General features: G+C 42.5%; 1 protein-coding gene and 1 long non-coding RNA gene across 6 annotated transcripts in view; one reads left to right on the top strand and one right to left on the bottom strand.

Moving 5' to 3' along the window:
- Positions 1-3,534: 3,534 nt before the first annotated feature.
- On the top strand, positions 3,535-17,938 carry LOC123031266. Its single transcript, XR_006416258.1, has 3 exons — positions 3,535-3,547; positions 12,254-12,256; positions 17,459-17,938. It is a non-coding gene; the product is annotated as an uncharacterized LOC123031266 (long non-coding RNA).
- A 136-nt stretch (positions 17,939-18,074) lies between these two features.
- CDK18 (cyclin dependent kinase 18) overlaps positions 18,075-22,686 on the bottom strand; it is a 95,631-nt gene continuing 91,019 nt past the window's right edge. For all 5 annotated transcript variants that reach the window (XM_044446007.1, XM_044445971.1, XM_044445997.1 and 2 more), the window contains exons 15-16: positions 22,348-22,425; positions 18,075-19,954 (exon numbers count right to left, since the gene is read on the bottom strand). In XM_044446007.1, coding sequence (XP_044301942.1) covers positions 19,920-19,954; positions 22,348-22,425 — 113 coding nt within the window. In that variant the 3' untranslated portion in view covers positions 18,075-19,919. The remainder of the gene's footprint in view (positions 19,955-22,347; positions 22,426-22,686) is intronic.

Genomic DNA, 22,686 nt, shown 5'->3' with positions numbered 1-22,686 from the left:
ACATTGGTTGTGATTCCTAAGGACTAGCCAATTTGACATTACTCATTTCCATTTTGAGAAGGCAAAGCTCTATTTTGGGAGACAGACACACAGAAAAACTGTTGGATCTATGTACATTTGTCTGTCACCTAGACAACACTAGCTTGCTCTCCCCACTCCTTCTATTTTGCCAAGTTAATAGATGATAAAACACTGCTAATTATCTTGAAATGCTTTCAGAAAACGTTACAGTTCCTGCCCAGACTAGCTCTGAGAAGTAAAAATTAAATATTCTTCCTTGAGTTAATAATTTAAATAATCACGGACAACGGGCACATTATCATACACTGGACTTCCCTGATTAGCTAAAGCCCTGACTCTTGCATCCTTCCCCCAAACCACATCTGCTCTTCAAATATGTTCTATCACAGTTTCTATCATCCCAGCTGCTGTGGCTGGACATTATGGGGGTTGTAAGACACCACATACCAAGTTGGGGATGGCGTGAAGTGCAATATGATGAGTGAAATACTGACTGCTTGCACAACACCCCTTTGCTCAGTTGTGGCAGAATTTCTCAGAGGACTCTGAGTTCCAGAGAAGCGCACCTGGTTTTTTTGTTTGGGGTAGTTTTGGAGATATTTTGCTGCTCCTGCGTGCATCCATGTTTCTTTATTCTCAGATGGAATGTGTTTTGGGGCAACAGAGGCTGGCCACCTTCTTACTATGGACTTCTCTAGAAAAGGCACTTATTGTACACTTATGATTCCTTACTCTTGTTTGTTTACGGGTCCTTCAGCTGATAGCAGGATCCTCCAGTTTTGTTCCTGTTTTTTTCAGAGCACCTTCCCACCTCCATAGAATGGGCCAAATAGAGTATTATATTAGAATGGGAAAAAGGACACTGTTTCTCCTTGTGTATTTGAGCCTTTCAATTACAGCACAGCTTCAGCTAGAATTTATATAATGGAAAGGCAGGAAAGTAGAAGCTCTTGGTGTAGAGTTCAGATCACAAAGCTGGAATGATACAAAAGTAGATACAAAGATTAACAGCCTTGCGTGTGAAAATCTTAGATCCTGACATATATTTAAAAGTGGATTTTGGATTTATAGAATCCAGTAATGAATGTAAAGATGTATCTTGTCCTTTCCTTAAGAGGATAAATAATATTTTAGAACTAGCTTCCATGTTTTTAATGCCAACTGATCTGACTTCCTAAGAATAAATTATTTTTATTACAGAAAGAATAAAAATTGAAATAAATAAATGCATTGGTTATGCTAATCTGAAGCTGGTTTCAAAGCTTTTGTATAGATTCTGCATGTTTTATTGTACCTTACTCATAATTTTATACTGTTATCTCATCTTTCTTCTATTGTGGACCTCAAAATGGCTACATGGGATTCCAAGGGCATTGTCCCTCTAATCATTGACCAGATCCATACCTACTTAGCTTGAGCAAGGGGACTTCTTTATGTACCATCCAACTACGCTCTGTAACCCAGTTTTTTAGAAGAAAGAGAGGTATGTCCCAAAGCCTAGAGTAGCCATTCTTCATTTTGAGTCCCCAGAACTTCTTGGACTATAACCCCCATCAGCATGACCAATGATCAAGGTTGATGGGAACAGTTGTCCAACAACATCTCAAATGCAATGATTGGAAAGACAGGCTGGAAGGCAAGAAAAAGAAAGTTAATAGGCCCATTCAGAATCGTGAGGTTGATTCCTATCTGTTTTGTGATTTATTCTTTTAGCATCTGAGGATGCAAACCAAGGAGATCGATAGGAGCATCAGTGCTTGCTCCTGGGTTTCCCACATGCTGATAATGATGATTTTGATGACTCCTTTGAACAGTCAGAGATTTCCGCATGAGGAGAGGATGTGTGCATGAAGGAAAGGGAAGGGAAGGAAGCATTTGCCAGTTCGAAACAGCAGCTGGACATACCAAATATAATGACTGAATAATGCCTACACTTCTACCTTTTTTTATTGCAGGGTGTGAACTCCCAAAGCCGGTTGAGCAGACTCACCTAACGAGTTGGTATGGGCAACTTTTCAAGATATTTTTAAAATGCCTGTCCTGAACTTCAAGTACTTCCTGAGAACTCACAGACAATAGATTCAGGTTCTGTGCCAAATCCTGAAGTTCAGACTCAAAAACCCTGTTGGTTGACTTATTTTTTCAAAAATGCAAAAGAACCTGTAGCCTCCCTCTCACCACCATTTTAAAATTACACTTTCAGGTGAAAATTTAGCGAATGGAGTGTGAGTTGTCATCCATGGCTCTAGATTATTTGGGCAGTTTATGGCAGGTTCCCTAACCTGATGTCCTGCAGAAGTATCACGGTGGGAACTGCAACACCTCTGGAGGGTTCCAGGCTGGGGATGGTTTGCCTAAGAGTGTTATTGTCCTGAGTGTCATGGTATCAGCTGGGAAAAGTTGAATTAAGGTTTCTGTTTTCCCAATATGGCTGGGACTTATGGGAGCTGGAGTCCTGGCACACTTGGAAGGTACCAGGTTAAAAAAGGCTGGGCTGAGCTTTCGATACACAATGGGAGCCCTTTGTAAACATGCAAACCTTTACACACATTCTGAGGTGGGCCAGGCCATCCAATTAAAGGTGGATCACTGTATAACCGGAAGGACAGGACACACCGTGATTGATGGTGAATGATGTGAGCTGCCTTGAGCCCTTTGTAGGAAAAAGGCAGGATATAAATTTAAAAAAAAAATTAAATAAATAAATGAACAGAAGAGCAGGTCAACAACAACTGAAGACTCCTCATGACCAAGAGGAGCACTAGCAGCGGGTTGCTTTCTGTCGTGCTCCACACATTTTGAGAGCTACAGACTTCACAGAGCAGGTTCAGTGGCAGCACTGACAGTGGCACTGGCCATGACCTTGGGCAAGGAAGGGCATCCTGCAGCCTTCCAGATGCTTTGGCTTACAACTCTCATCATCCTTCACCATTGGCTGTACAGGGTAGGCCAAAGCATCTGAACTTGAGCTTCATAAGGTGGTCCGTCTTGGACAACCTTAACCAGGGAGACAAGAAGCCTTGGCCAGTGGTGGAGTCTGAACCAAACTGAGGCAGGGGGTTTGATCCAGGTGGGCACAGCAAAATCTTGCACTTGTTCGAGCAGCACTGCACACACACCTGAGCCTTCCACCTGAGAATACTCACCCCACCTCTGGCACAAACAACATGACAACACGCAAAAAATAATTCTAGAGCTCCTCCTCTAGTGGCAGAGAGCTTATTAGCTAATGGAGGAGGGAGAGATTATGTAACTGCTTCACACAAATAACTGAGCATCTCTCTGCTGCATTTCCTTGTATCTTTACACTGTGGATAATTAATAAGCATTTTCTAGGTCACAGCCACTGTATGTGTGTGTAAGGAAAGAGAAAGGAGCACTTGGTAAGAGGGGGAGACAACCGCGACAATAAATAAATAAATAAAACCAAAAGTTAGTTTCTTCATTATAATGGATGGTATTCAAAAACAATGACTGGGGGATGTGAGAAAGTAGGTTGCTTCAGCTGTTTTCGTGCTGCAGAGAAGTTAGCAACAGCAGTTGCTTGTCTCCAAACTGTTTTCAGCATCCTTTGGGGCTGTTCCAACAATATGGAGGGGAAATGTGGCACATTTTCTGAAAGGTTTGTTATATGTACCTCAGAAAGCACATGGAGAAGGAGTTCTTTGAAAACAGCCCCCCATTAAAATTCTGCTGAAAAATAAACATAAGAGGAAAGAGAAGCTAAGTTAGAAAAGCTGGTTGTATGTTAATGGCTCCTTGAAATTATTAGAGAATATCATATTTCTATAGTACCCAATAACCAAAGCTCCCGGAGAGTATCCAAAAATAAAAACTTACATAATGTAGTATAAAAAGATGTATAACCTATTTCTCTCATCTCTAGTCCACCTTTCTACCGTCAGTAGAGACTGCTGTTTGCCTTGCCTTCCATCCACATGTGACATTTCCAGTTTGCACATGGGTCAAATGTCCATCCTCCAGGTAGCATCCCAGGAGACTCCAAGGGAGGAATGAGGATCCTCATTTTGACAGCTGTGATCACAAGAGAGACCCCCTCAACCTGGCATCTACCTGAGCACCTTTCTCACAAGCAGGAGTGAGAAAAGGGGGCGGCGGTGGAATCACCTGGGTGGCGCTGCTTCCAACTGGCACCATTGCCCAACTGGTTCTCCTCCTTTTGTCTCATGTGTGAGGCGCTTCTTCCGGGCATATCTGCAGGTAGGACAGCAGGGGGATCAGGTGAGCAGTGCTGCCCCCAATTGGGCACCACCACCCGGCTGATTGGTCACTGGGATAGGCCAACTCCCCTTTGTATATCTCATTCTCAGAATCTTAGCTGTCTGTCCAGCCAAAATGGTCTTCTGCTTCTCGCATGTCTGGGAATCTTGCCAGAACATGCATGCATAACTGCAATTGACTGGGTTTGCATGGCACAGCGGTCCATCATGGGTAGTCATGGTGGTTTGCCAAATCATCTAAACCTAGACCTCTTCCCACAGGGTGGATTGTTTGGGGTCAAAAACCATTCCGACAACTATAGCTTGTGGGTGTTGTTGAAACCATGGTGGGTTGGCACACCATCCAAACCCAGGAGGCTGATCCCATTATGGGTTGCAGGAAGTGAAGAGTTCTTGGAGGTCTTGCCTATACAACTGCCATTCCACAAATGTCCAAGCAGTACTTTGAAGCAATGTTCACTAGCTCGTTACTCTTTTTTGGTGAAGAGGGTAACACAAATGTGTGCAATTTCATACTGTTTTTCCAGCTGGTCCTTCACAGGTGTGCACTGAAATGTGGAATTTGGGTAGCCAATGTCCTGGTAATGGTCTGTTGTCAAAACGCTGTAGACAACAAGCCATGCACATGGATCAAATGAGGCTGCCTATAGGTTGCTTTCTGCACAGTTGGGAGTCATGGCGTTGGCATATATTTCCTTTCCAAAAAAGAAAAGAACAATCCTGAAATTTGCTAGGTAGTTTGAAAGAAATGCTTGCAAAAAGGGGATAGCAGGTAAATTTCAGAAGTGAAAAAGATTAAGGGCACTGGAAGACTCATGGCTACACTATAAGGTGATCTACCAGACTTTGTCAATAGATATTTTACACCTATTGTCAAAGACTCCACATTTTGGGCAGCTGTAAGTGTGCATCAAAGAATGAGGAATATCCTTAAGGAGTAGGTCCAAAATTGTGAACCAAATTGAGCACATTTGTGCTGCCCATTTTTTTAAAGGGTAACAAATCAGTGATGGACATCCTGTGGAGCTGTGTGGAGCTTTCACAGCATGGGGCCCCATGAAAAAAAAGTTAATGAAAAGGGGTCACAATCAGAGCAGTGGGGGGAGACCAAGTTCTGCGGTGCAAGACCCTGAAATTGCAACTGGAGTAATGGGAGGTTAGGGTCAAGAAAGCAGAGAACAAGCCATGGCAAAGTCAAACATCTGTCTAGTGCACAGTGGGTTGATCTGCAAACCCCACACTGGAGTTTATTTGCAGTGTGGTTATAATGTTGCTTGAATTCACTCAATGGCTGGAAATTAGGGTGAATAAAATCCCGACTGGGCAACAGAAAATTCTTACCACTTAAATCCGGATGAGATGGCAACTGTAAGACTAGGCAGAAGAATCAGTGGTCCATTTGGCTGGAGGCAGAAAGCAGATCCTCTGTAAAAAGATGGTTCAAGAGTGGTGGATACTTCCAGCTATGGCATATGGTCACCTTGGATGGTAACCAATAAGCATACCTCCATTTGATAAGGGGAATGACATTTGCAAGAGAAAAGAGCTCGCTTAATCTCAGATTGTATGATTTGGGGCAATGCCTGTCATATGATAACTGCCTATGGATATGTTTTTATTGTATATCACCTCATTAAGGGGCATGTCAGCTGAATACCTTCCGAATAAAATATGTGAACAGAGCTAGGCAGTACTCAGCAAAGTTTATTTTCAGTGTTTGTACCATTTGCAATATGGACCTCAGATGAGAAAATAATCAACATTCACAACAATCCATGTCATGTCTGTAGTACAATGAACAAACACATCCACACCATTCTTTATAAAACATTCAGACACTGCACTGGTAAATGAATGCAGTTTCTATATTGTTATCAGCATTTCCATTTATTCCATTAAAGCATTCTATTAGACATTCCATTGCGTCACTTGGAATAAATCTGATAAAATCACCTCTCCTTTAAACCCATCTTTTGTTTGAACGTAATCAGGTTTCAATATATTATCTGCGTTTCCGACATGAGGCACACAAGAGAATGTTCACAGTAGCAAATATTGTGCCAGCTTGAATATACAGTTTCCCATCACCATCAATAGAAGTGAAAGGTGAGGGTGCAATAAGATAGGGAATCTCTCACCCCAAAGCTACATTTGGACCTTTTGCTGCAGGACACCACTAAGCAGGGGACAAGGAAAGACTCCTGGGCACATGCCACACAGTTCTCTATGATACAGGAGCAAAGGCAGGCATATAGAGAGCCAGGCATGTTCAGGGATGGGTCTGCCAAGCCCGTCAATTTCACACCCAGGTCCCATTCAGAAAGGATTGCACATGAAGCACAATGGAGTGACTTTATCCTGAGACACAAAACCTAAACTCAGTGTGTGGTGTACGTGTGTGCTGGGTTCATTCTCACTAGGAGCCAGACATGCCCCAAGGACATTTAGGGCTTCTGCAGTCATGGGAGAAACAGTTTCATAGACTGGTGTGTGTGTGTGTGTGTGTGTGTGTGGTGGTTGTGGTGGTGGAGGAGGAGGAGGAGGAGAGAGATAAATGGCCCATGTGCTGCTAATGAGCCTGCCCTGGCCAACAAAACCATTTAAAAAAAAAGGAATGGGACCTTGAAATCGCAATGCTGAACCTGACATTGTAGGGCCCTCTGCTCTTAATCTGGCATCAGCTGATCTGGGTGAATCACCTAGAAACACATGATGTAGCCTCACCAGGTTGTGTGGCCTCCACTCCCATGCTAAATTAAATAAGTGAACAAGTCTTTTTTTCTTCTTCTTCAAGAAACACACTTCAAGGTCACATTCTAGCATAATCTCATGTTTGTTTTAAAAGTGAGGGCAAGTCATGAAAAACACAAAGGAACTGAAAGAATATCACACAAAAATAGGAAAGAAACATTCTAAAAGAGCCTATCAGCTCAATATATTTCAGAATTGTTGAAATATAGGCCTTCTGTTTGTCTTCCCACGAGTACTTCTGAGAACTTCTGAGATCTTTTTCTTTCTTTCTTTTGCAAGTCATAAAAGAGGCACAGGCCAAGGAAACTCTGTGTGTAGAAAACATGCCTCAGTTTTCCACAAAAAGCCAGAAGAAAAGTGAGAAATGATAATACTTACTAGGAAAACATGGATGTATGCAAGACAGCAGTAATGTAATGTTAGCACAGTAGGCTCTGAGATGCATCTACACTACAATGGCAAACATATGTCTTAGAAGCAGCAAAGTTGCTTTCTTGGAAATTAAAAGGCCAACTTTCTTTCTTACTGTAGTACGAGTTAGAAATCTTATATAGTGATTGAATGGGACTCAGTCTTGGCCAGCAGACTAAAAAAATCCCTTCAGTCCTAGCAATACAGGTCTTCACAGTACAAAAATGAGCCCTTTTAAAGCATCGTTCTACATGCAGTTACCACCCTGGCTTTGGGCCAGAAGAGCACATGACAGCCACACAGAATGCCCTGGCATGGCAGATGACCTTTGCCTGGCTCATATTTTAGAAGCTCTTACCATGTGCCAATACGATGCCCCCCAGCCTTCTCTGTCCAAACAGTATGAAACTCTAAATCATCCTTCACCCTCCAGATCGCTTGGATTCCAACTCCCATCAGCCCTGGCCATTCTGACCCAGGTCTCTTCTTGTTGAAATACATCAATTATAACAAGGAATAGGCTTGACCTTGAATGTGCATGTTAATAAAAAATAAATTGGTTTCTTTGCTGAATACAAAGCAAAGATAAAAACAAAACAATTACTTCTGAAAGAGGCAGACTGATTGGCATCACATGGCAGAAGAGTGATATTATCACCTCTCCAGGCAGGAGACAGAATACACTCTTCTGTCAAAAAAACCTTCAAGCACATAAAATACAGGAGGACAAGTTCAAGGAACTGTTTGTGTCTGAATGCACAGCCAGGGAACAAGGACTTCAAGTTTGCAACAGGATAAAGCGTTGCTAAAAAGAAAAAAAAAGTATCTATAGCTATTTCTGCTTTGTCAGTCAAAGTGAAAAAGAAAAAAAAAAATGAGGCACACATCAACAATATTAAAAATACCCCAAACTTAAAGCAAAAGTACAAAGTACAGAATGAGATTATGGAATGTTTAAAATGTCATTACGAAGGAAGAATATCACATCCAGCTAAAATTAGCTGAGTGAAATCCTGCACGATCTTATGCATATTTTACTCTGTTCAGGTCTGCTCAGTAGGCCAAGGGTACAGGATTTTTCTAACTCCTTGACAGGAGCAATCTGTGTGGAAGCACCTTTGGAATAAACAGAGACAAAAGGGGAGGCTCTAAAAGGAAGAAGACAGTGCTTGGACAGACTGGGCAATTCTGTGAGTGAGGCGGGACAATGCCACAAGAGCCTGCTATGAAAACTGCAGAAACCCCAAACTATTTAAGCTTTCAGTGGGTCTTACGGTATTTTCAGACAAGTTTTTAAATTGTGGCACCATCCTGCCTTATTCATGGGGCACATGTGTTTGGATTATGACATGTTCTGCTTGATGCCCTACCTGTGAAGCTTTCTCACTGTGCTTCTTTTTCCTTACTGCAGAAAATCCATCAGGAAGAAATGGAATCACTGCATGATACCTTCTGATTGTATTTATTTATTTATTTATTTATTAAAACATTTTTATTGATTGTTAGTGTCAGGGCCCCTTCATCTAGAAGCAGCCTTAGATACGGTGACTAACTTGAGCTAGGTTATGGGCACAATCCCATGATATTTTGTCAGAAAAACTATCTAAAATATCCAGCATGACTGGCTGGGGCATGCTGGTAATTAAATCCTTTTTTCTGTCTAAACACACATAGGATCACGTTTTAATTAGGGTGCACTCTTGTGGGATACGCTGGATAATCTTATTTATCAGGGGAGGGTAACCATGACCACAGGGTGACAGCAATCTTGGCAAATGAGGAAGGAGACAGATACTGGAACTTGGGACTAGGTCACTTTATAAAGGCAATTTTCTTGCGTTATTATCATCTCCACTAGAATGACACACGCACAGTCACACCAGCTGTGTCAACATCTCCCTTCTCCGATGGGGTTACTGACTTGCAAGGCCTTACTCAACCACAAGGGAAAGGGAGCGGAAAGGCAGGAGACAGAGTGTGAGTGCTCCGAAAGCCATCGACTAGGATTCAGCCTGCCAAGCCATGAGTGAGCAAGTGGAGGGGGATTATAAATCACGCCTTGTATAGCACAGAGCCAAATATTTGCACAGCGTATCACTTGGCTGAATAGGGACAAAACACATTAGAACAAAAAGGGTTATCTCAAATTCACACCAATAGCTAGACATGGTCTAATAAATAATTCTGTCCTGACAATGAGAAATCCTCCAGGAAAGAGCTGTAGGGGAAACCTGGCAGAATTATTCAATAGAAAGCAAAGGAACATGTTACAGGAACAGGGTAATTTTCAACTTCAGGGAATATGTGACTTGGTACTGCCTTTTTCTAATGCATGTTAGAAAGCACCATTCAGCTCTGGCCTTCTACTTTGTTGTATTTCAGAGTTGGATAGGTGCTCTCTTCCCGATACAGACCAGGACAAGAACTGAAGGGCTCATGTTAACAAGAATGCCCTCGTTTAGGCCATATTGGAATTTCACTGAGTGCTTGTGGATTTAAAATTTAATTCACATGTTTCAATGATAATTCTTTTTGCACTTTTGAGTCAAGGTGCATATATCAAAGAAAAATGCACATAAAATGTATATATTACCAAAAATAACATTAAGATACATTCTACCATAGCACTTGCTTGCATATTTGTATATATTAGGCAAAAAGGTATACTAGATTTATTAAGAGAAACATGGACAAAATGCATGCATTTTTATGCACATTAAAAAATCCCAACAATTTAGTCCTATTGAACTCCATAAATTTACTTCTGAGTAAACATGCCTCTGACATTGCACTATAAAGTTCTATAGTCATGGATAAATATGCAGCTTAAACCACTTCTGTAGGCTGTACATTCCTGTATCCTGCCAACAATATGTATTTTTAATGATTTCTAAATCCTACTTTTAAATAGAGCTTCACCTTTGACAGACCGACATGAGGTGACTTGCATTTTGCATGTTCCCAAGGTAGTTTAGTCTTGGGAACAACTGCAAAATTGAAGGCACCCTTTTGGACACGAGCCTTGCCATGAAGGGGATGAATAAGCCGCCACTGCTGCACTCCTACAGAGATCACTTGTACCTTTGCAAGCTGTCAAAGGCAACCCAAAGGGAAAATAAACTTAACCGTGGCCTCTGTGAAGCCATGCTTAGGGTGGGTACTTGCTGGACTTTGCCAGCAGGCATCTCTTGCACACTGCCCACCTGAGACTTCCCGTTCCTGCACCCACACAACTGCAGACGTCTTCAGCTATTCAAGTGTGGGTATACATTTTTAAATGGAAACATTTGCAAAAATTAGGGGAGGCAACTTTGAAGTGACTATTTGTAGCTGCCATAAAAAGGACTGTAAAAGCCAAACTGACAGTGAGCTTTCATCATCTCTGAAAAAAAGTGTGACGTGAAAACCAATGGTGACATTACACAGCTTGAAATCAAAGTAGGAAGTGGGGGATGAGCTGAACTTCTTGCCATGTTCCCTGGGATACCCATGAGAGAACTGAGGTAGCAGAAGAGGAAAGGAAAGGGCCTGCAACCCACAACGAGCCCGACCATCTGCCAGGTGTACATGGTTATTTGTTTTGTGGGGTGGGTTGGCATGATGTGCAAACAACCAGTGAAAATTACAGAAAAGAATCACCAAGCTGCTTGTGAACATGTGTAATGTCAGTTGGTTAAGGGTATGTTTACCCTTAGCCTGCACTAAGCAAGCTTGGATACTTTCCAAGCCAACAGAGGATGTTTCAATGCCTTGGTATTGATCCAAAATTGAAAGAATTGAAAAGGAATGCAGTGACTTCATCAAGACGTCATGGAACACTACTCCAAATGCCAGAACTGAGACTTTGTCATAATTTGCCTTTTGACTCCAACAGATACATTGTAACATAGAAGTCCTATGCCTAAACAGATGCTGGGAGTTGTAGAACGTAATCTTCCTCTACACATGCATAGAATGCGCCATTTGATGTTTTTTCTAATAGCACATCTGACCCGATAGATGCATGACTCTCGCAATTACATTCTGCAATGGGGGTGAGCAGCAAGTTGTCTTCAAGATGTTGGGTTGCCTCTCCCATCAGCCTTAGTCTGCACAGCTGATGGGGTGGGGTGCCGGGCCACATCTGGAGGGTCCCATTCTCCCCATCCTGCTCTAGGTGGATGTATTGAAGTCCAAGCTTGCTAAAACAGAAAAGCTCTGCTGGATCAAACCAAGGGTCCACAGTCCAGCATGCTGTTCACACAGAGACCGACTGCCTGCTCATGGGAAGCCCACAGCAACTTCCTACCCATGTTCTCCACAAACTGCTCTATACAGGTATTTTGCGTCTGATACTGGAGGTAGCTATGCATTTGTCTAATCCCCTTTTAAATTGGTGGCTGTCACTGCATCTCGGGGTAGTGAATTCCATAGCACTGTACTGTGTGAAAAAGTCCTTCTTTTTCCCAGGCCTGCATCTCCCACCCTCCGGCTTCACGTGAGGACTCCAGGTTGTAGCAAGATGAGACCTACGTATCAATATGAGAGAGGGCTATCTGCTCCTAGGTATATATTTATTTGGACATGCTTTGCTTGCACTTCTGATTGCACAATTTTACTTCCAAACTTCCGTACTCCCAGATGCAGAGTCTGCATTTGTGCAGAGATTATACAGTCACAGGTACTGACTTGACGTGTTTGCATAGAAGCAAAGCACCTCCAAAATTCACAGGGCTCTTGTGTTTTTGGTATACAGTGCAAACAGGCCCCGGCTGCAATGGCAGAACAACTTGCAGAGTTTCTGGATTTAAATAACTAAATGTGAAGTTCTACACATGTTACTCATCAAGTAAGTCCCAGTGACTGGGTTTAACGAGCGCTCACAGGTTCAACATGGTTTGAGAGCAAGTTGTTTCTGAACTGTGCATTCCTGTTGAATGATGGGTTGTTTTGTCTGAAGGCAGCCACACGAACAAGCCATGGCTTATTAACCAAGAACAACACATGAAGAGAACCTTTGCTTTTTTGTTGAGTTGGGAACTGTGGTTATCCCAGCTGGGTTCAAGACAACGTAACTCACATTTCTACAACCACCCCGATTCAACAACAACCCACACTCAACCCTTGAGTGTGTGCTATTGCATTATCTGAATCCAGCCAGTGTGTTCAAGGATTTATGGCTAGTGAATAACACAGGAAACAAACTTTAGCATGCATGAGTAAATATAAAAGGATTGCTTTGAGCATACAAACTATTTGTTAATCACCAGAGTTCCAAAAAATTGAAATATGTACCCAATTGAATGAATTTAGGGCAGAAATAGTGTGACCTGGGAAGAGCCATTCTACCAGGCTGAAACAGAGGGGCAAAGGAGAACTAAGGCCAATCCATGGCCTCTGTGAAAAGAGCAGCTCCATTAAACTCCTTCTGTTGTTGAACTGTTCTCATCCCAGCCAATCTTTTCCAATTTTAAGTACAGGTGTCAGAGTTTGTGATTTTTTTCTCCTCTTGCTTCCCCACAGTCCCCCCTCCAACACACACACACACACACACACACACACACACTTTAGTGTCATGTCTTTTAGATTATAAACCTGAGGTAAGGAGCTGCCTTCTTTATTTAAAAAAATATGGAGCTCTGGGAGTTATTTTTGGTTAAAGAGCAAGAAGAAATAGTGTGTCTCTCTCTACCTGAATTAACAAACAATGACTATCACCATATTTTATCCTAGGGGGGAAAAACGCTATTACACCAAACCATCAAGGTACTTAGGCTGTGGCACTATATCCTATTGTATTGATTTCCATAAGGCAGTCCAGGTGCTAAGCACTGGCATGTGATTAAACGCTTTGCTGAAGCAATGTCTTTCGGGAGCAGTTTTGCCCAAGGATTTAATAGACAGTTGAACTGTTAACTCATAAATAGGGCTGTCAGTGGATCCACTATAGCCAGCAAAAGCCAGTATTAAAACACCATTAAAATATATTTAGTACTGTCCTCAGTCAATGCTAAGTAACTACTAAGCATGTTCTTGCAGCAAAGCCTTTGATGCACCCAAGCTGAAAATGGGATGGGACAACAAAACCATTTAGATATTAAAGTTGTACCTCGCCTTTCCATCAAAAAGGGCACTCGCTCAACATTACTATGATGATTATTAGAACGGTCTGACTCAGGGAAAACACTGAACTCTGCTTCATTCATGTATAACAGAGAGAAAAACTGGAAAAATCAAGCCTGGTTATTTTTTTTTCCACTGATTAGGAGACTGCATAAGTCCCCTGCATACTTGAACTGAGAACAGAAGCCTTTCAAAGAGTGCAGAAATCTGAATCCATATATAGGATATGCAAATATACAATGCATATATATGTAATCTGATCTTTGGAGCACTAATCAACCCCATCAAAATGAGTGGACTTTCAATATGTTTCGTTTTCTCACTGTTACTGGCAGATTGCATTGTCATGATTGACAGCAACTATCAGACTAGATCTGAAAAAATATCTCTAGGAGCCAAGATCCAGCTCACAACTTCAGTGCTGAGAGCACATTCCTTACATACAGCTACAGTTTATCCTAGATGTAAATGTACAAGGAACTTGCAAATGGAGTACCCCAGCTAGTCCAAAACAGAAGCACATCTAGTACAGGAGCTGTTCTAAGCTCCAGATGTTCTGGAAGAGGAGACTTACAGATCTGGGTCACAGGCAACACTGGGCCCATAATTTACCACATGCTATGCTACCCTACCCAGGGTTTCATCCAGCAGAGTCAAACAGAAGTTTTCTCAATCTCTGAGTTGTTTCCCACCTCCTTCACCTGTTCCTTTGGTGTATCCCAAATGCATTTTTAGTGCTGGCATGAAGAGCATCTAGGCTTTTTATTTACTGCTCTTGCCAGTTGCCTCTGTAGTCTGGTGAAACAAACCCATGAACAACCTATAGTCTTGAGTTCACATGTACAGGCAACTATGCCTTAAGCCCCCAGAGTTCACAACCCAGCATCAGCCTATGGATTTCCTTTCTGGGTTGTTCATGGTGAAGAATCCTTGGTTTGTTAGTGCAGCGATGTTTGCGCAAAATGACATCCCCAAATTTGATAACCCAAACCATGTGTTAGCATTATGTGTTAATGGAGTAAATCCAGGGCTGGCAGAGCAGCAGAGATTTCAGGAAGAAACCCCCTTCTCCTGAAATACTCTCCTGCACTTTTATAGAACTACATTATACAGGGTTAAGGCTGCCATCTTAGTGTTGCATAGCATATGTGACAGATTTATGAAGAATGGGAAACAGATCAGTCCTTTTACCCCACACTGCCTTAATGCAGCCTTCCATGGATGCCTCTAACTGCCCTGCTTTCTCCTTCCCCCATAGAGATTACTCGTTGATCATTGGGATGTGTCTATGCTCACTTCTGCGAGACTCATCAGCCAACATCACATGTAGCCCTCGAGACAGAAAAGGGTGGAGATCCCTCCATGGGGGGCATTTTAACTTCATGACATACATCCCCTAATCTCCCCTCCCATTCAAAATATGGTAAGCTTTTAAACAAAACAGCCCCCCCCCCCGCCCATTTACCTTTTTCTCCAATGCACACCCTCAATGGCTCCACGGCTCCACTGTCTTATAGTCCATTGAGCCCAGACATTACTGAGCACACGTTCATTCCAGATTGCCTGAGTGGTATTTTAATAGGCTTCATTTTAATTTACAAATAGCTTACTTTTGCACACCTAGGACATTCCTGAGTGTGCAGAAACAACAACCCTTTTCTTGAGTAGCCCTTTTGTTCCCCCCAAAATGGCGCCATCCAGGTTTGAAATTAGAAGAAATTATGATTACACTGCATTACACTATGGCAGGAAAGCTGAACCACTGTGGTGATACAGAATGCTCATTCAACTGTTCAAGAGAGACATCTGTTAGAATGCTTTCAGTCTGGCTTCTTTGAGGGAAGCAAAAACGGCCAACTGGGCTGGAAATAAGGCTTCACAGAGGCTCCAGAGGTAGGAGTAGCTTTGCTGGTGGGGCAAAGAAAGACTGGTCCTAGGAGGTATGAAAGGTAAGTGACCAGGGAACCAGAGGCAGGGTGGCTAAAGGAAGGGTGCAGAGTAGTTAATGGACTGAGAAAAAAGGAAGGAGAGATAAGGATGCTTTGAGGGAAAGGGCAGAGGACACAAGAAGCCAAGGAGAGCTATTCCAGGACGACTCTGAAGAAATTTCACAATGCTAACTGTTCAGAGGGGCTGTATGAAATATTGTGAGGAATGCTAGGCAGCATAGCCAAGAGACAGGTTTATTAAAGTGAGTGTAATGAAGTTTGAAGTAGGCTGAAAAGTACGTGAGGCCCAAAGCAAATAATGGGTGCTGGTAACATTGGGAGAGGGAGGGGCTGAACTATGGTAAAACTGCACACAGAGCTCAGGAAGAGGAGAGGTTGTACATGATTGACAGCTGAAAGTGGACAATTCAAGGCAGTTTAAAGAACTGAAGACTCTGATTCATAAAGTTGCTAGATTTAGGAATTTAGATGCTTTCATGACTGGCCTACTTTTATAAGTTCTAGAAAAGTGCAAATTGGTCAGTTATAATTTGTATTCTCATTGCAGCCTTGTGTTCCAATAGTTGTAAGGAGGCAAAAAGCCCAAAAAAGAGGGCAGAGCTAAATTTCACATATGGATTTGAGTTAGCTAGTCAAATTACTGACTCTTATACAGCCTGCTCATAGAATCACAGGACAGTAGAGCTGGAAAGGACCAAGAAGGCCATCGGGTCCAACCCCCTGCTGTTGTAGGTCACCGATTTACACCAACTCACTCAGATGACTGTCCAGTTTCTTTCTGAATGTCTCCAGTGTGGAGGAGCCCAAGACCTCTCTAGACAACTGGTTCCATTGTTGAACTGGTCTGACAGTGAGGATACCCAGTTCTATCAGTTTCTCCTCATAGGGCAGTGCTTCCAAACCCTGGATCATTTTTGTTGCCCTCCTCTGGATCCTTTCTAATTTTTCTGCATCTTTCTTAAATCTTGCCCAGAACTGGACACAGTATTTCAGATGAGGTAGGGCAGTTGAAGAGTATAGAGGAACTATTACTTCTCAAGATTTTGAAGTAATACTTCTATTAATGCATCGCAAAATAGCATTTGCCGTTTTTACTGCTGCATCATATTGTTGACTCATATTTAGCCTGTTGTCCACAATAACTTCAAGGCCTTGTTTTTCGGTTCTGTTGAGCCACTTATTCCCCATCTTGTATTGATGCATATGATTTGTTTTTTTCTAGGTGGAGGACTTGGCATTTGTCCTTATTGAATCTCAATTTGTTGCTTTCAGCCCAGTGTTCCAGCTTATCAAGATAGCCCTGGATCTTCATTTTGTCTTCTGGGGTTTGCTATTCCACTCAGTTTTATATTGTCTGCAAATTTTATTATTGTTCCTTCCAGTTCATCATTAATAAAGATGTTAGAAGAGCACTGGGCCTAGGGCCAAACTCCGAGACACCCCACTAGTTACCTTTCTCCAATTTGAGAAGATGCCACTGATGAGCACTCTCAGTGTCTGATTTAGTAGTCAATTTTGGATCCACGTAATAGTCCACTTTCTATCTAGTCCACTTTTTGCTAGTTTATCAGGATATCATGGGGAACCATGTTGAAAGCTTGGTTAAAGTCGAGGTAAATTATGTCCACAGTGTTTCTGCTGTCCATTTGGGAAGTTACCCAGACAAAAAATGAAATTAAATTAGTATGACAGGATTTATTCTTGATAAATCCATGTTGGCTTTAATTAATCACTACTTTTTCTTCAAGGTGCTTCCAGACTGATTTTTAAAGAATTTGCTCCAGAATTTTTCCTGGCATGCTATGTCAGACTAACTTGTCTGTAGTTCCCAGTTCATCTTTTTTCCTTTATTTTTTGAAGATGGGGACAATGTGACACCTGTGTCACATGACCTTCACAACTGTCACACAACCTTCCCAAGTGTCACACAACCCTTCTCCAGTTGTGTGACACTTGTTTTCTATGATTTATCAAACATAATAGACAGTGATTCTGAGAGTTCCTCTGCTAGCTCTTTTAGGACTCTGGGATGGAGCTCATTAGGCCCTGGAGGACCATTTCTTTCATGTCCTTTGCTCATTCATGATTGAGGTGACCCATCTTTCTGTGCACAGCAGGGCTGCTGGCTTGTTAGGCAATTCAGGTAGTCATCAGGCTAAATCTTGATTCCTAATCTCAAAAAGAGGTACCAGTGTTTAGCTCCGCAATGCATTGTAAAGTATAAAGGTCAGTGAGCCCTCATGTGCCTCCCCCTTTGGCCAGCTGGACTTTATGCTTTTCAAAAAAATGTTACAAATACGGAGACCAGAGGCAGGAGCAATGCCCTCCTTCTGGAAGTTGCTGCCTCAACTACTTCACGATAAGTTGTGCCTGCACTGGGTGTGTTGTCCAGATCATGTGTTGTAAAATTTTCGTGCCTGCAGAAGTACTACCACTCTATCAAATGAGTACCCTTAACACTTCTCAAAATGGCAACGCTGAAAGAATGTGTTACTCTAGAGGCTGTACAGTGTGAAAGATGTAACTGGGATAAGACCCCATGATAGGCAAAGAGAAACATCTGATTACACAAACCTGCTTATGCTTTCATAAGAGAAGCTTCCAGATGAGACTTTTATTGAGCGATTGCCCTGCTTCATTCACAGACTTTTATGAGAACTTCAGACAGTTTTTGTTGTTTTCCCATCACCCCTTTCAACATCTTTCTTGCCCTGGAGGGTTGGGTAAGGGTGCATTTGTATGCATGTTTAGACAGGAAAAAGATGCCTACAACTCCTAGCATGCTGCAGCCAACCACCCTGAAAGGATCATGCTTGGAGAACTCCTTCCTACCTAAACACGGACAAGAATGCACTCTCTGAAGGAAATGATTAGCTGCTGCACAAATCCTTTTGACTGGTAGTGACAGAAGGTGTTCATCTGAAAGAACCCAAGAGTTCTAGCTCCTGCCTACCAGAATAAAAGCATACTAGCTAAAGAAAAGTAACAGAAAATAAGGTCCCTTAAAAAAACACACACACACATCAAAGTGAGACAGGCTGAGAATTTGCCCACTCTTTGGGAACCTCTTCCAAACAGGACCTTGCTTGATTGGCCTGAATAGGATGTGCTCCTGAGTAAGAAAAATAAAAACTATAATCTACAGGATCTTAATACTATACATGTTGCATATGGATGTAATCCTATGCACACCTGAGAGGAAGCCCTATTAGCATGTTAATGGAGCTTACTTCTGAGTTAAACATGCACAGGATAATGAGTACGCCTGCATGCGTGTGTCCAACGTGTTTGAGAAAAGCTTTTTGATTATGTTTGAGTGTCTTTCTCAATGTGGGCAAGAAATGAAAAGGGCAAGCACTTAGCATACTGGTCACAAAAGCAGAATTTGCTGCAGGAATCTGGCATCAGAATGGAAGAAAGGCTTGAGTTATTTCACATTTTATAATGAGCTTTGATAGCAACTCAGATGCTTCTGCAGTTCTTCAATCGGATCTCAGTTCTCTTTCGCAGGGAAAGTGCATCTAATTTGTTTAGTGGCAGGTTTTTGATGAATGATTCTTGCGATGAGTGAAAGAGATTCTCAGAAACACTGGATAGAAATCTAATAAAGCATGGTTTAGATCATGCTCTGCAATCTGAAACCAACTTGTGAACAAGCGTAAATCTGGAGCTTTTTGTGTAGCAGCATGAGTTCAGAAAACAAACAATGGAATGAGAAGGCCAGGAAATTTTGCAAAAGGCCTCCCTGAATCTCATTCTCTCATTCAAATGTTTGTACCTTTTAGAATTGAGACTCATTCTTTATAAAAAGAACAGAGGAAGTGCAAAGGGGGAAAAAGGCCTCTTCTCTTCTCTTCTCTTCTCTTCTCTTCTCTTCTCTTCTCTTCTTCTCTTCTCCCTGGTTAAAACTTGGAAGTTTCCTTTTCAGTTCAAAGGCAGGGCTTTCCCGCTGTTAATATCATGCTCATCAAGTTTGCATGTTGTCCTAGGAATCAACTCATGATGGGGGAAAACAAACAATGGAATTCAGCACATTTGTCATGACAAGACAAGCAGCAAAGCACGTCTTGATTCTGCAGTGAGATCCTTGCCCTTGCTCACCTCCCTTTTTGCCTCCCTCTACAGCTGTGGGCAGCAGCCATATCCACATCTCAGGACCCCTTTGAGGGCAGCTAATAGCTCGATGAAGATCTTTGCCCAGGTGAAGAATGCTGATTGCTGTCTGAAGAATGGAGGCTAGACCAGGCAACCACCAGGTTTTTTTGTCTTTCCTGACTGTGAAAGTTGTGGGATTCTGCAAAACAACCTGGGACTGCAAGGCAGCTCCTGTGCTGTGGACACCAGCCTTCATCATTCTGGGGATATGCTCCATGGAATCTATGCAGTCCAGCCCCCTTTCAGTGCTTTCATCTTCCTGGTGATACATTGAATGTGTAGACCAGGCTTAAAATATGCTTTGCCTCCTGTTCTTTCCTCGAGCTGGGGATGGGAAAAGGAGAGTTATTAGGAGATAATCTGAGAACAATGAACCAAAATCCAATCCTTGGAAGAATAGATAGAAAAGGAGGTTTGAAAGAGGAACTTTCCTTCGTGAACAAAATTACATATGGGGAACTGAGACATAGAAAGCCAAGGCTTCCTCATGATCTCTAAAGCCCAAGACTGTGATAAATGTTAAGCCATCCTCTCTAATAAAATGTGTATTCTTGATTGTTCCTTCACTTATATTCATTCCTGCTTGTTTCTTCACTGAACTATGCCTAATTCAACCCAAGCCCAGGGGTTTGTGTAGAAACAAACAAAGGTACAAGTTTCTGGTCATAAAACATAGTTACTAGGCTTAGGCAATTTTCCAGGAAGCTTGTCACCCGAGCTAATTTACATGGATGCGTTCCAATATAATGAACTACTTCTTGACACTTCTGCGGCCAAGAGCATTTCCCAGAGGCATGTGAAATAAAAACTCTCACAGATGACCCTGTTAATCCTCTCTCTCCAGATTTGGAGAAGGATGGCTGCTCAAAGTACTGTGAATCAGCATACATGGTAAATGGGCCTCCCAGAACATGGTGTTGTCTCTGTTGCAATGCCAGAACCAAGCATTCTAAGAGGTACTTCAGACTGTTGATTGCCCATCAAAATTTCGAGGAATTTATGGACACAGTCATAATGAGTTCTGACTGCCACGGCAAGTAGACTAAGCTGGTCCTTCTGTGATAGCTAAATTATTTGCCCACTCTTAATATTTGCTTAAACATTTTGCAATAGCTGCCAGTCAGGAACTATGGTGTGTAAAGTACCAAAACAGGAAAAGCACAACTAAGAGAGACCTCCTTATTCACTGATCTGTGGTACAGACTCTTAAATGATGCACAGAAGCTTTACTGAACCATAAAAATGCTGAAGAGTCTGCAGTGATGCAGTGACAACTGTTGTTCTTGCAGCTCTGTTTGATATTTCTCCAATGAAGGATTATGCAACTTGAAACAGGTAAGGATCTTGGATATCTTACTGGCTCAGTAAACCTGCTCTGCCTGGCATCAGCACATGGTGCCATCACCCTGTTTTGTGACTCTCAGCACTTCTATCATATTATTCCTCAACACGTCCATTTCCAGAGAGGAAGGGAGAGAAAGTTGACAGTGAAGCCAAACAAATGTGAATTATTCTCAATTTGCCTATTGTATGCAGTTTGCTACATCCTAAACTTGTCAAGGTTTCCTGCTGGAATTGTGCAATTCTTTTGTTCTCTCACAACCCCAACTGTGGGCCTCAAGCGGATCTTCACAAGAGGAAGAGCTCTATATCAGGGTGGGGTCCTGGATAATAAAGCAAGGGAGTGTCCGAATCTCTTCTTCACTTCTAAGTGTTTAGTCTAATTCAAATAAGACAGAACTACAACAGTTACAAGAGAGAGGCTCTGGACATTATAGGATACAGAGGTGCATTGATGATTATGGATCAGCAGTAGCAAAATCATATTGCACCCACACACTCAGGCAGCCTTTTCCAACCTGAGCCCTCTGGAAGTGTTGGAAAGCAGTTCCAATAATTCCCAGCCAGGCACGGTCATTGGGAAGGCTGTGCTAGAATTTCGCCACAAATACAAATCAGTATAACATGTTCTACGCAATTTCCACTGTTCGAAAATGAGGACAAGCCAGTGGAACTCAGGAACCCAAATAAAGTGTGTAGATCAACCTTCCCAAGCCTGGTGTTAGACCACGTCATCTGATCATGTTGGGTGGGGACAATGCTAATCGTATCTCAGCACATGGGGGGGGGAAGGCTGCTGTAGATCACTGTCACCCAGAACCAAGAATAAGTGAAGTGCAGGCGACTAGATTTGCAGAAAGGTCTGGTGTGCACCTGAGAACCATGAACATTCCAGTAAAACATGGTTAACAGCTACAAGAAACATACGTGGTTAACAGCTACATGGTTAACAAGAAGGACATACGGCTGGGACTAGACATGATAAAAAGTACTACCAGGTCCTAGAGGTTATTTTGGTTCTATCCAGAGCATCCTAGAAATAAGCTGGAAGGAGGACTGGGGTCCTCTTTTTAACTCCACCATGGACTTGATAGCATCTTTTATCTCTTGCCACCAGTCCCACCTATGGATGACCGATGACTCCTAGAGCCAATGGGTTTGTATAATCCTGAGCTGGGTATAACCATGTGGCAACAGACCTTTAAGAATGCCTCAGCTTCACTTTTCAGAGCAGCAACAGTGGCACTGTACCTAAGCACCAGTGTGTCATGCAATTAAGTTCTGACGTGACAGTTGAGCACATGATGCAGCAACACAAAGACCATGCCTTTCAATGGCTTTAATCCCATTAACCCCCAGTGGAAATGGGAACCCACCTGCATGCTGGAAGCTTGAACCTCGGTAGCCAGGGTCCTTTTGAAGCTGTATTTCTTTCAGAGAAAAGATGGAGGCAGCTGGAGGAATGAGTGGGAGATGGGGGTGGTGGTAAGAATGACTACAGAGTTATAATTCTCATCAAGTCCTGAGACTGGAGTGTAAATGTAAGAAGTGGCTGTCTAGCTGAAAGTGCAGGGCAGAGGGCACAGACAGCACTCCTCAGAGATCACCTGCCATACTGATCCTAGCCATGCTTACTCAGAAGGAAGTCCCACTCAGTCCAGAGGAACTAGCTTCCAGATAAGTGTGCATAAGACTGTCGGCACAAATCCCACTGC

The sequence above is a fragment of the Varanus komodoensis genome, unplaced genomic scaffold, assembly GCF_004798865.1.
Source record: "Varanus komodoensis strain SLA01 unplaced genomic scaffold, ASM479886v1 scaffold1, whole genome shotgun sequence".
Taxonomy (NCBI): domain Eukaryota; kingdom Metazoa; phylum Chordata; class Lepidosauria; order Squamata; family Varanidae; genus Varanus; species Varanus komodoensis.
This window is presented reverse-complemented; position numbering and strand designations above follow the sequence as displayed.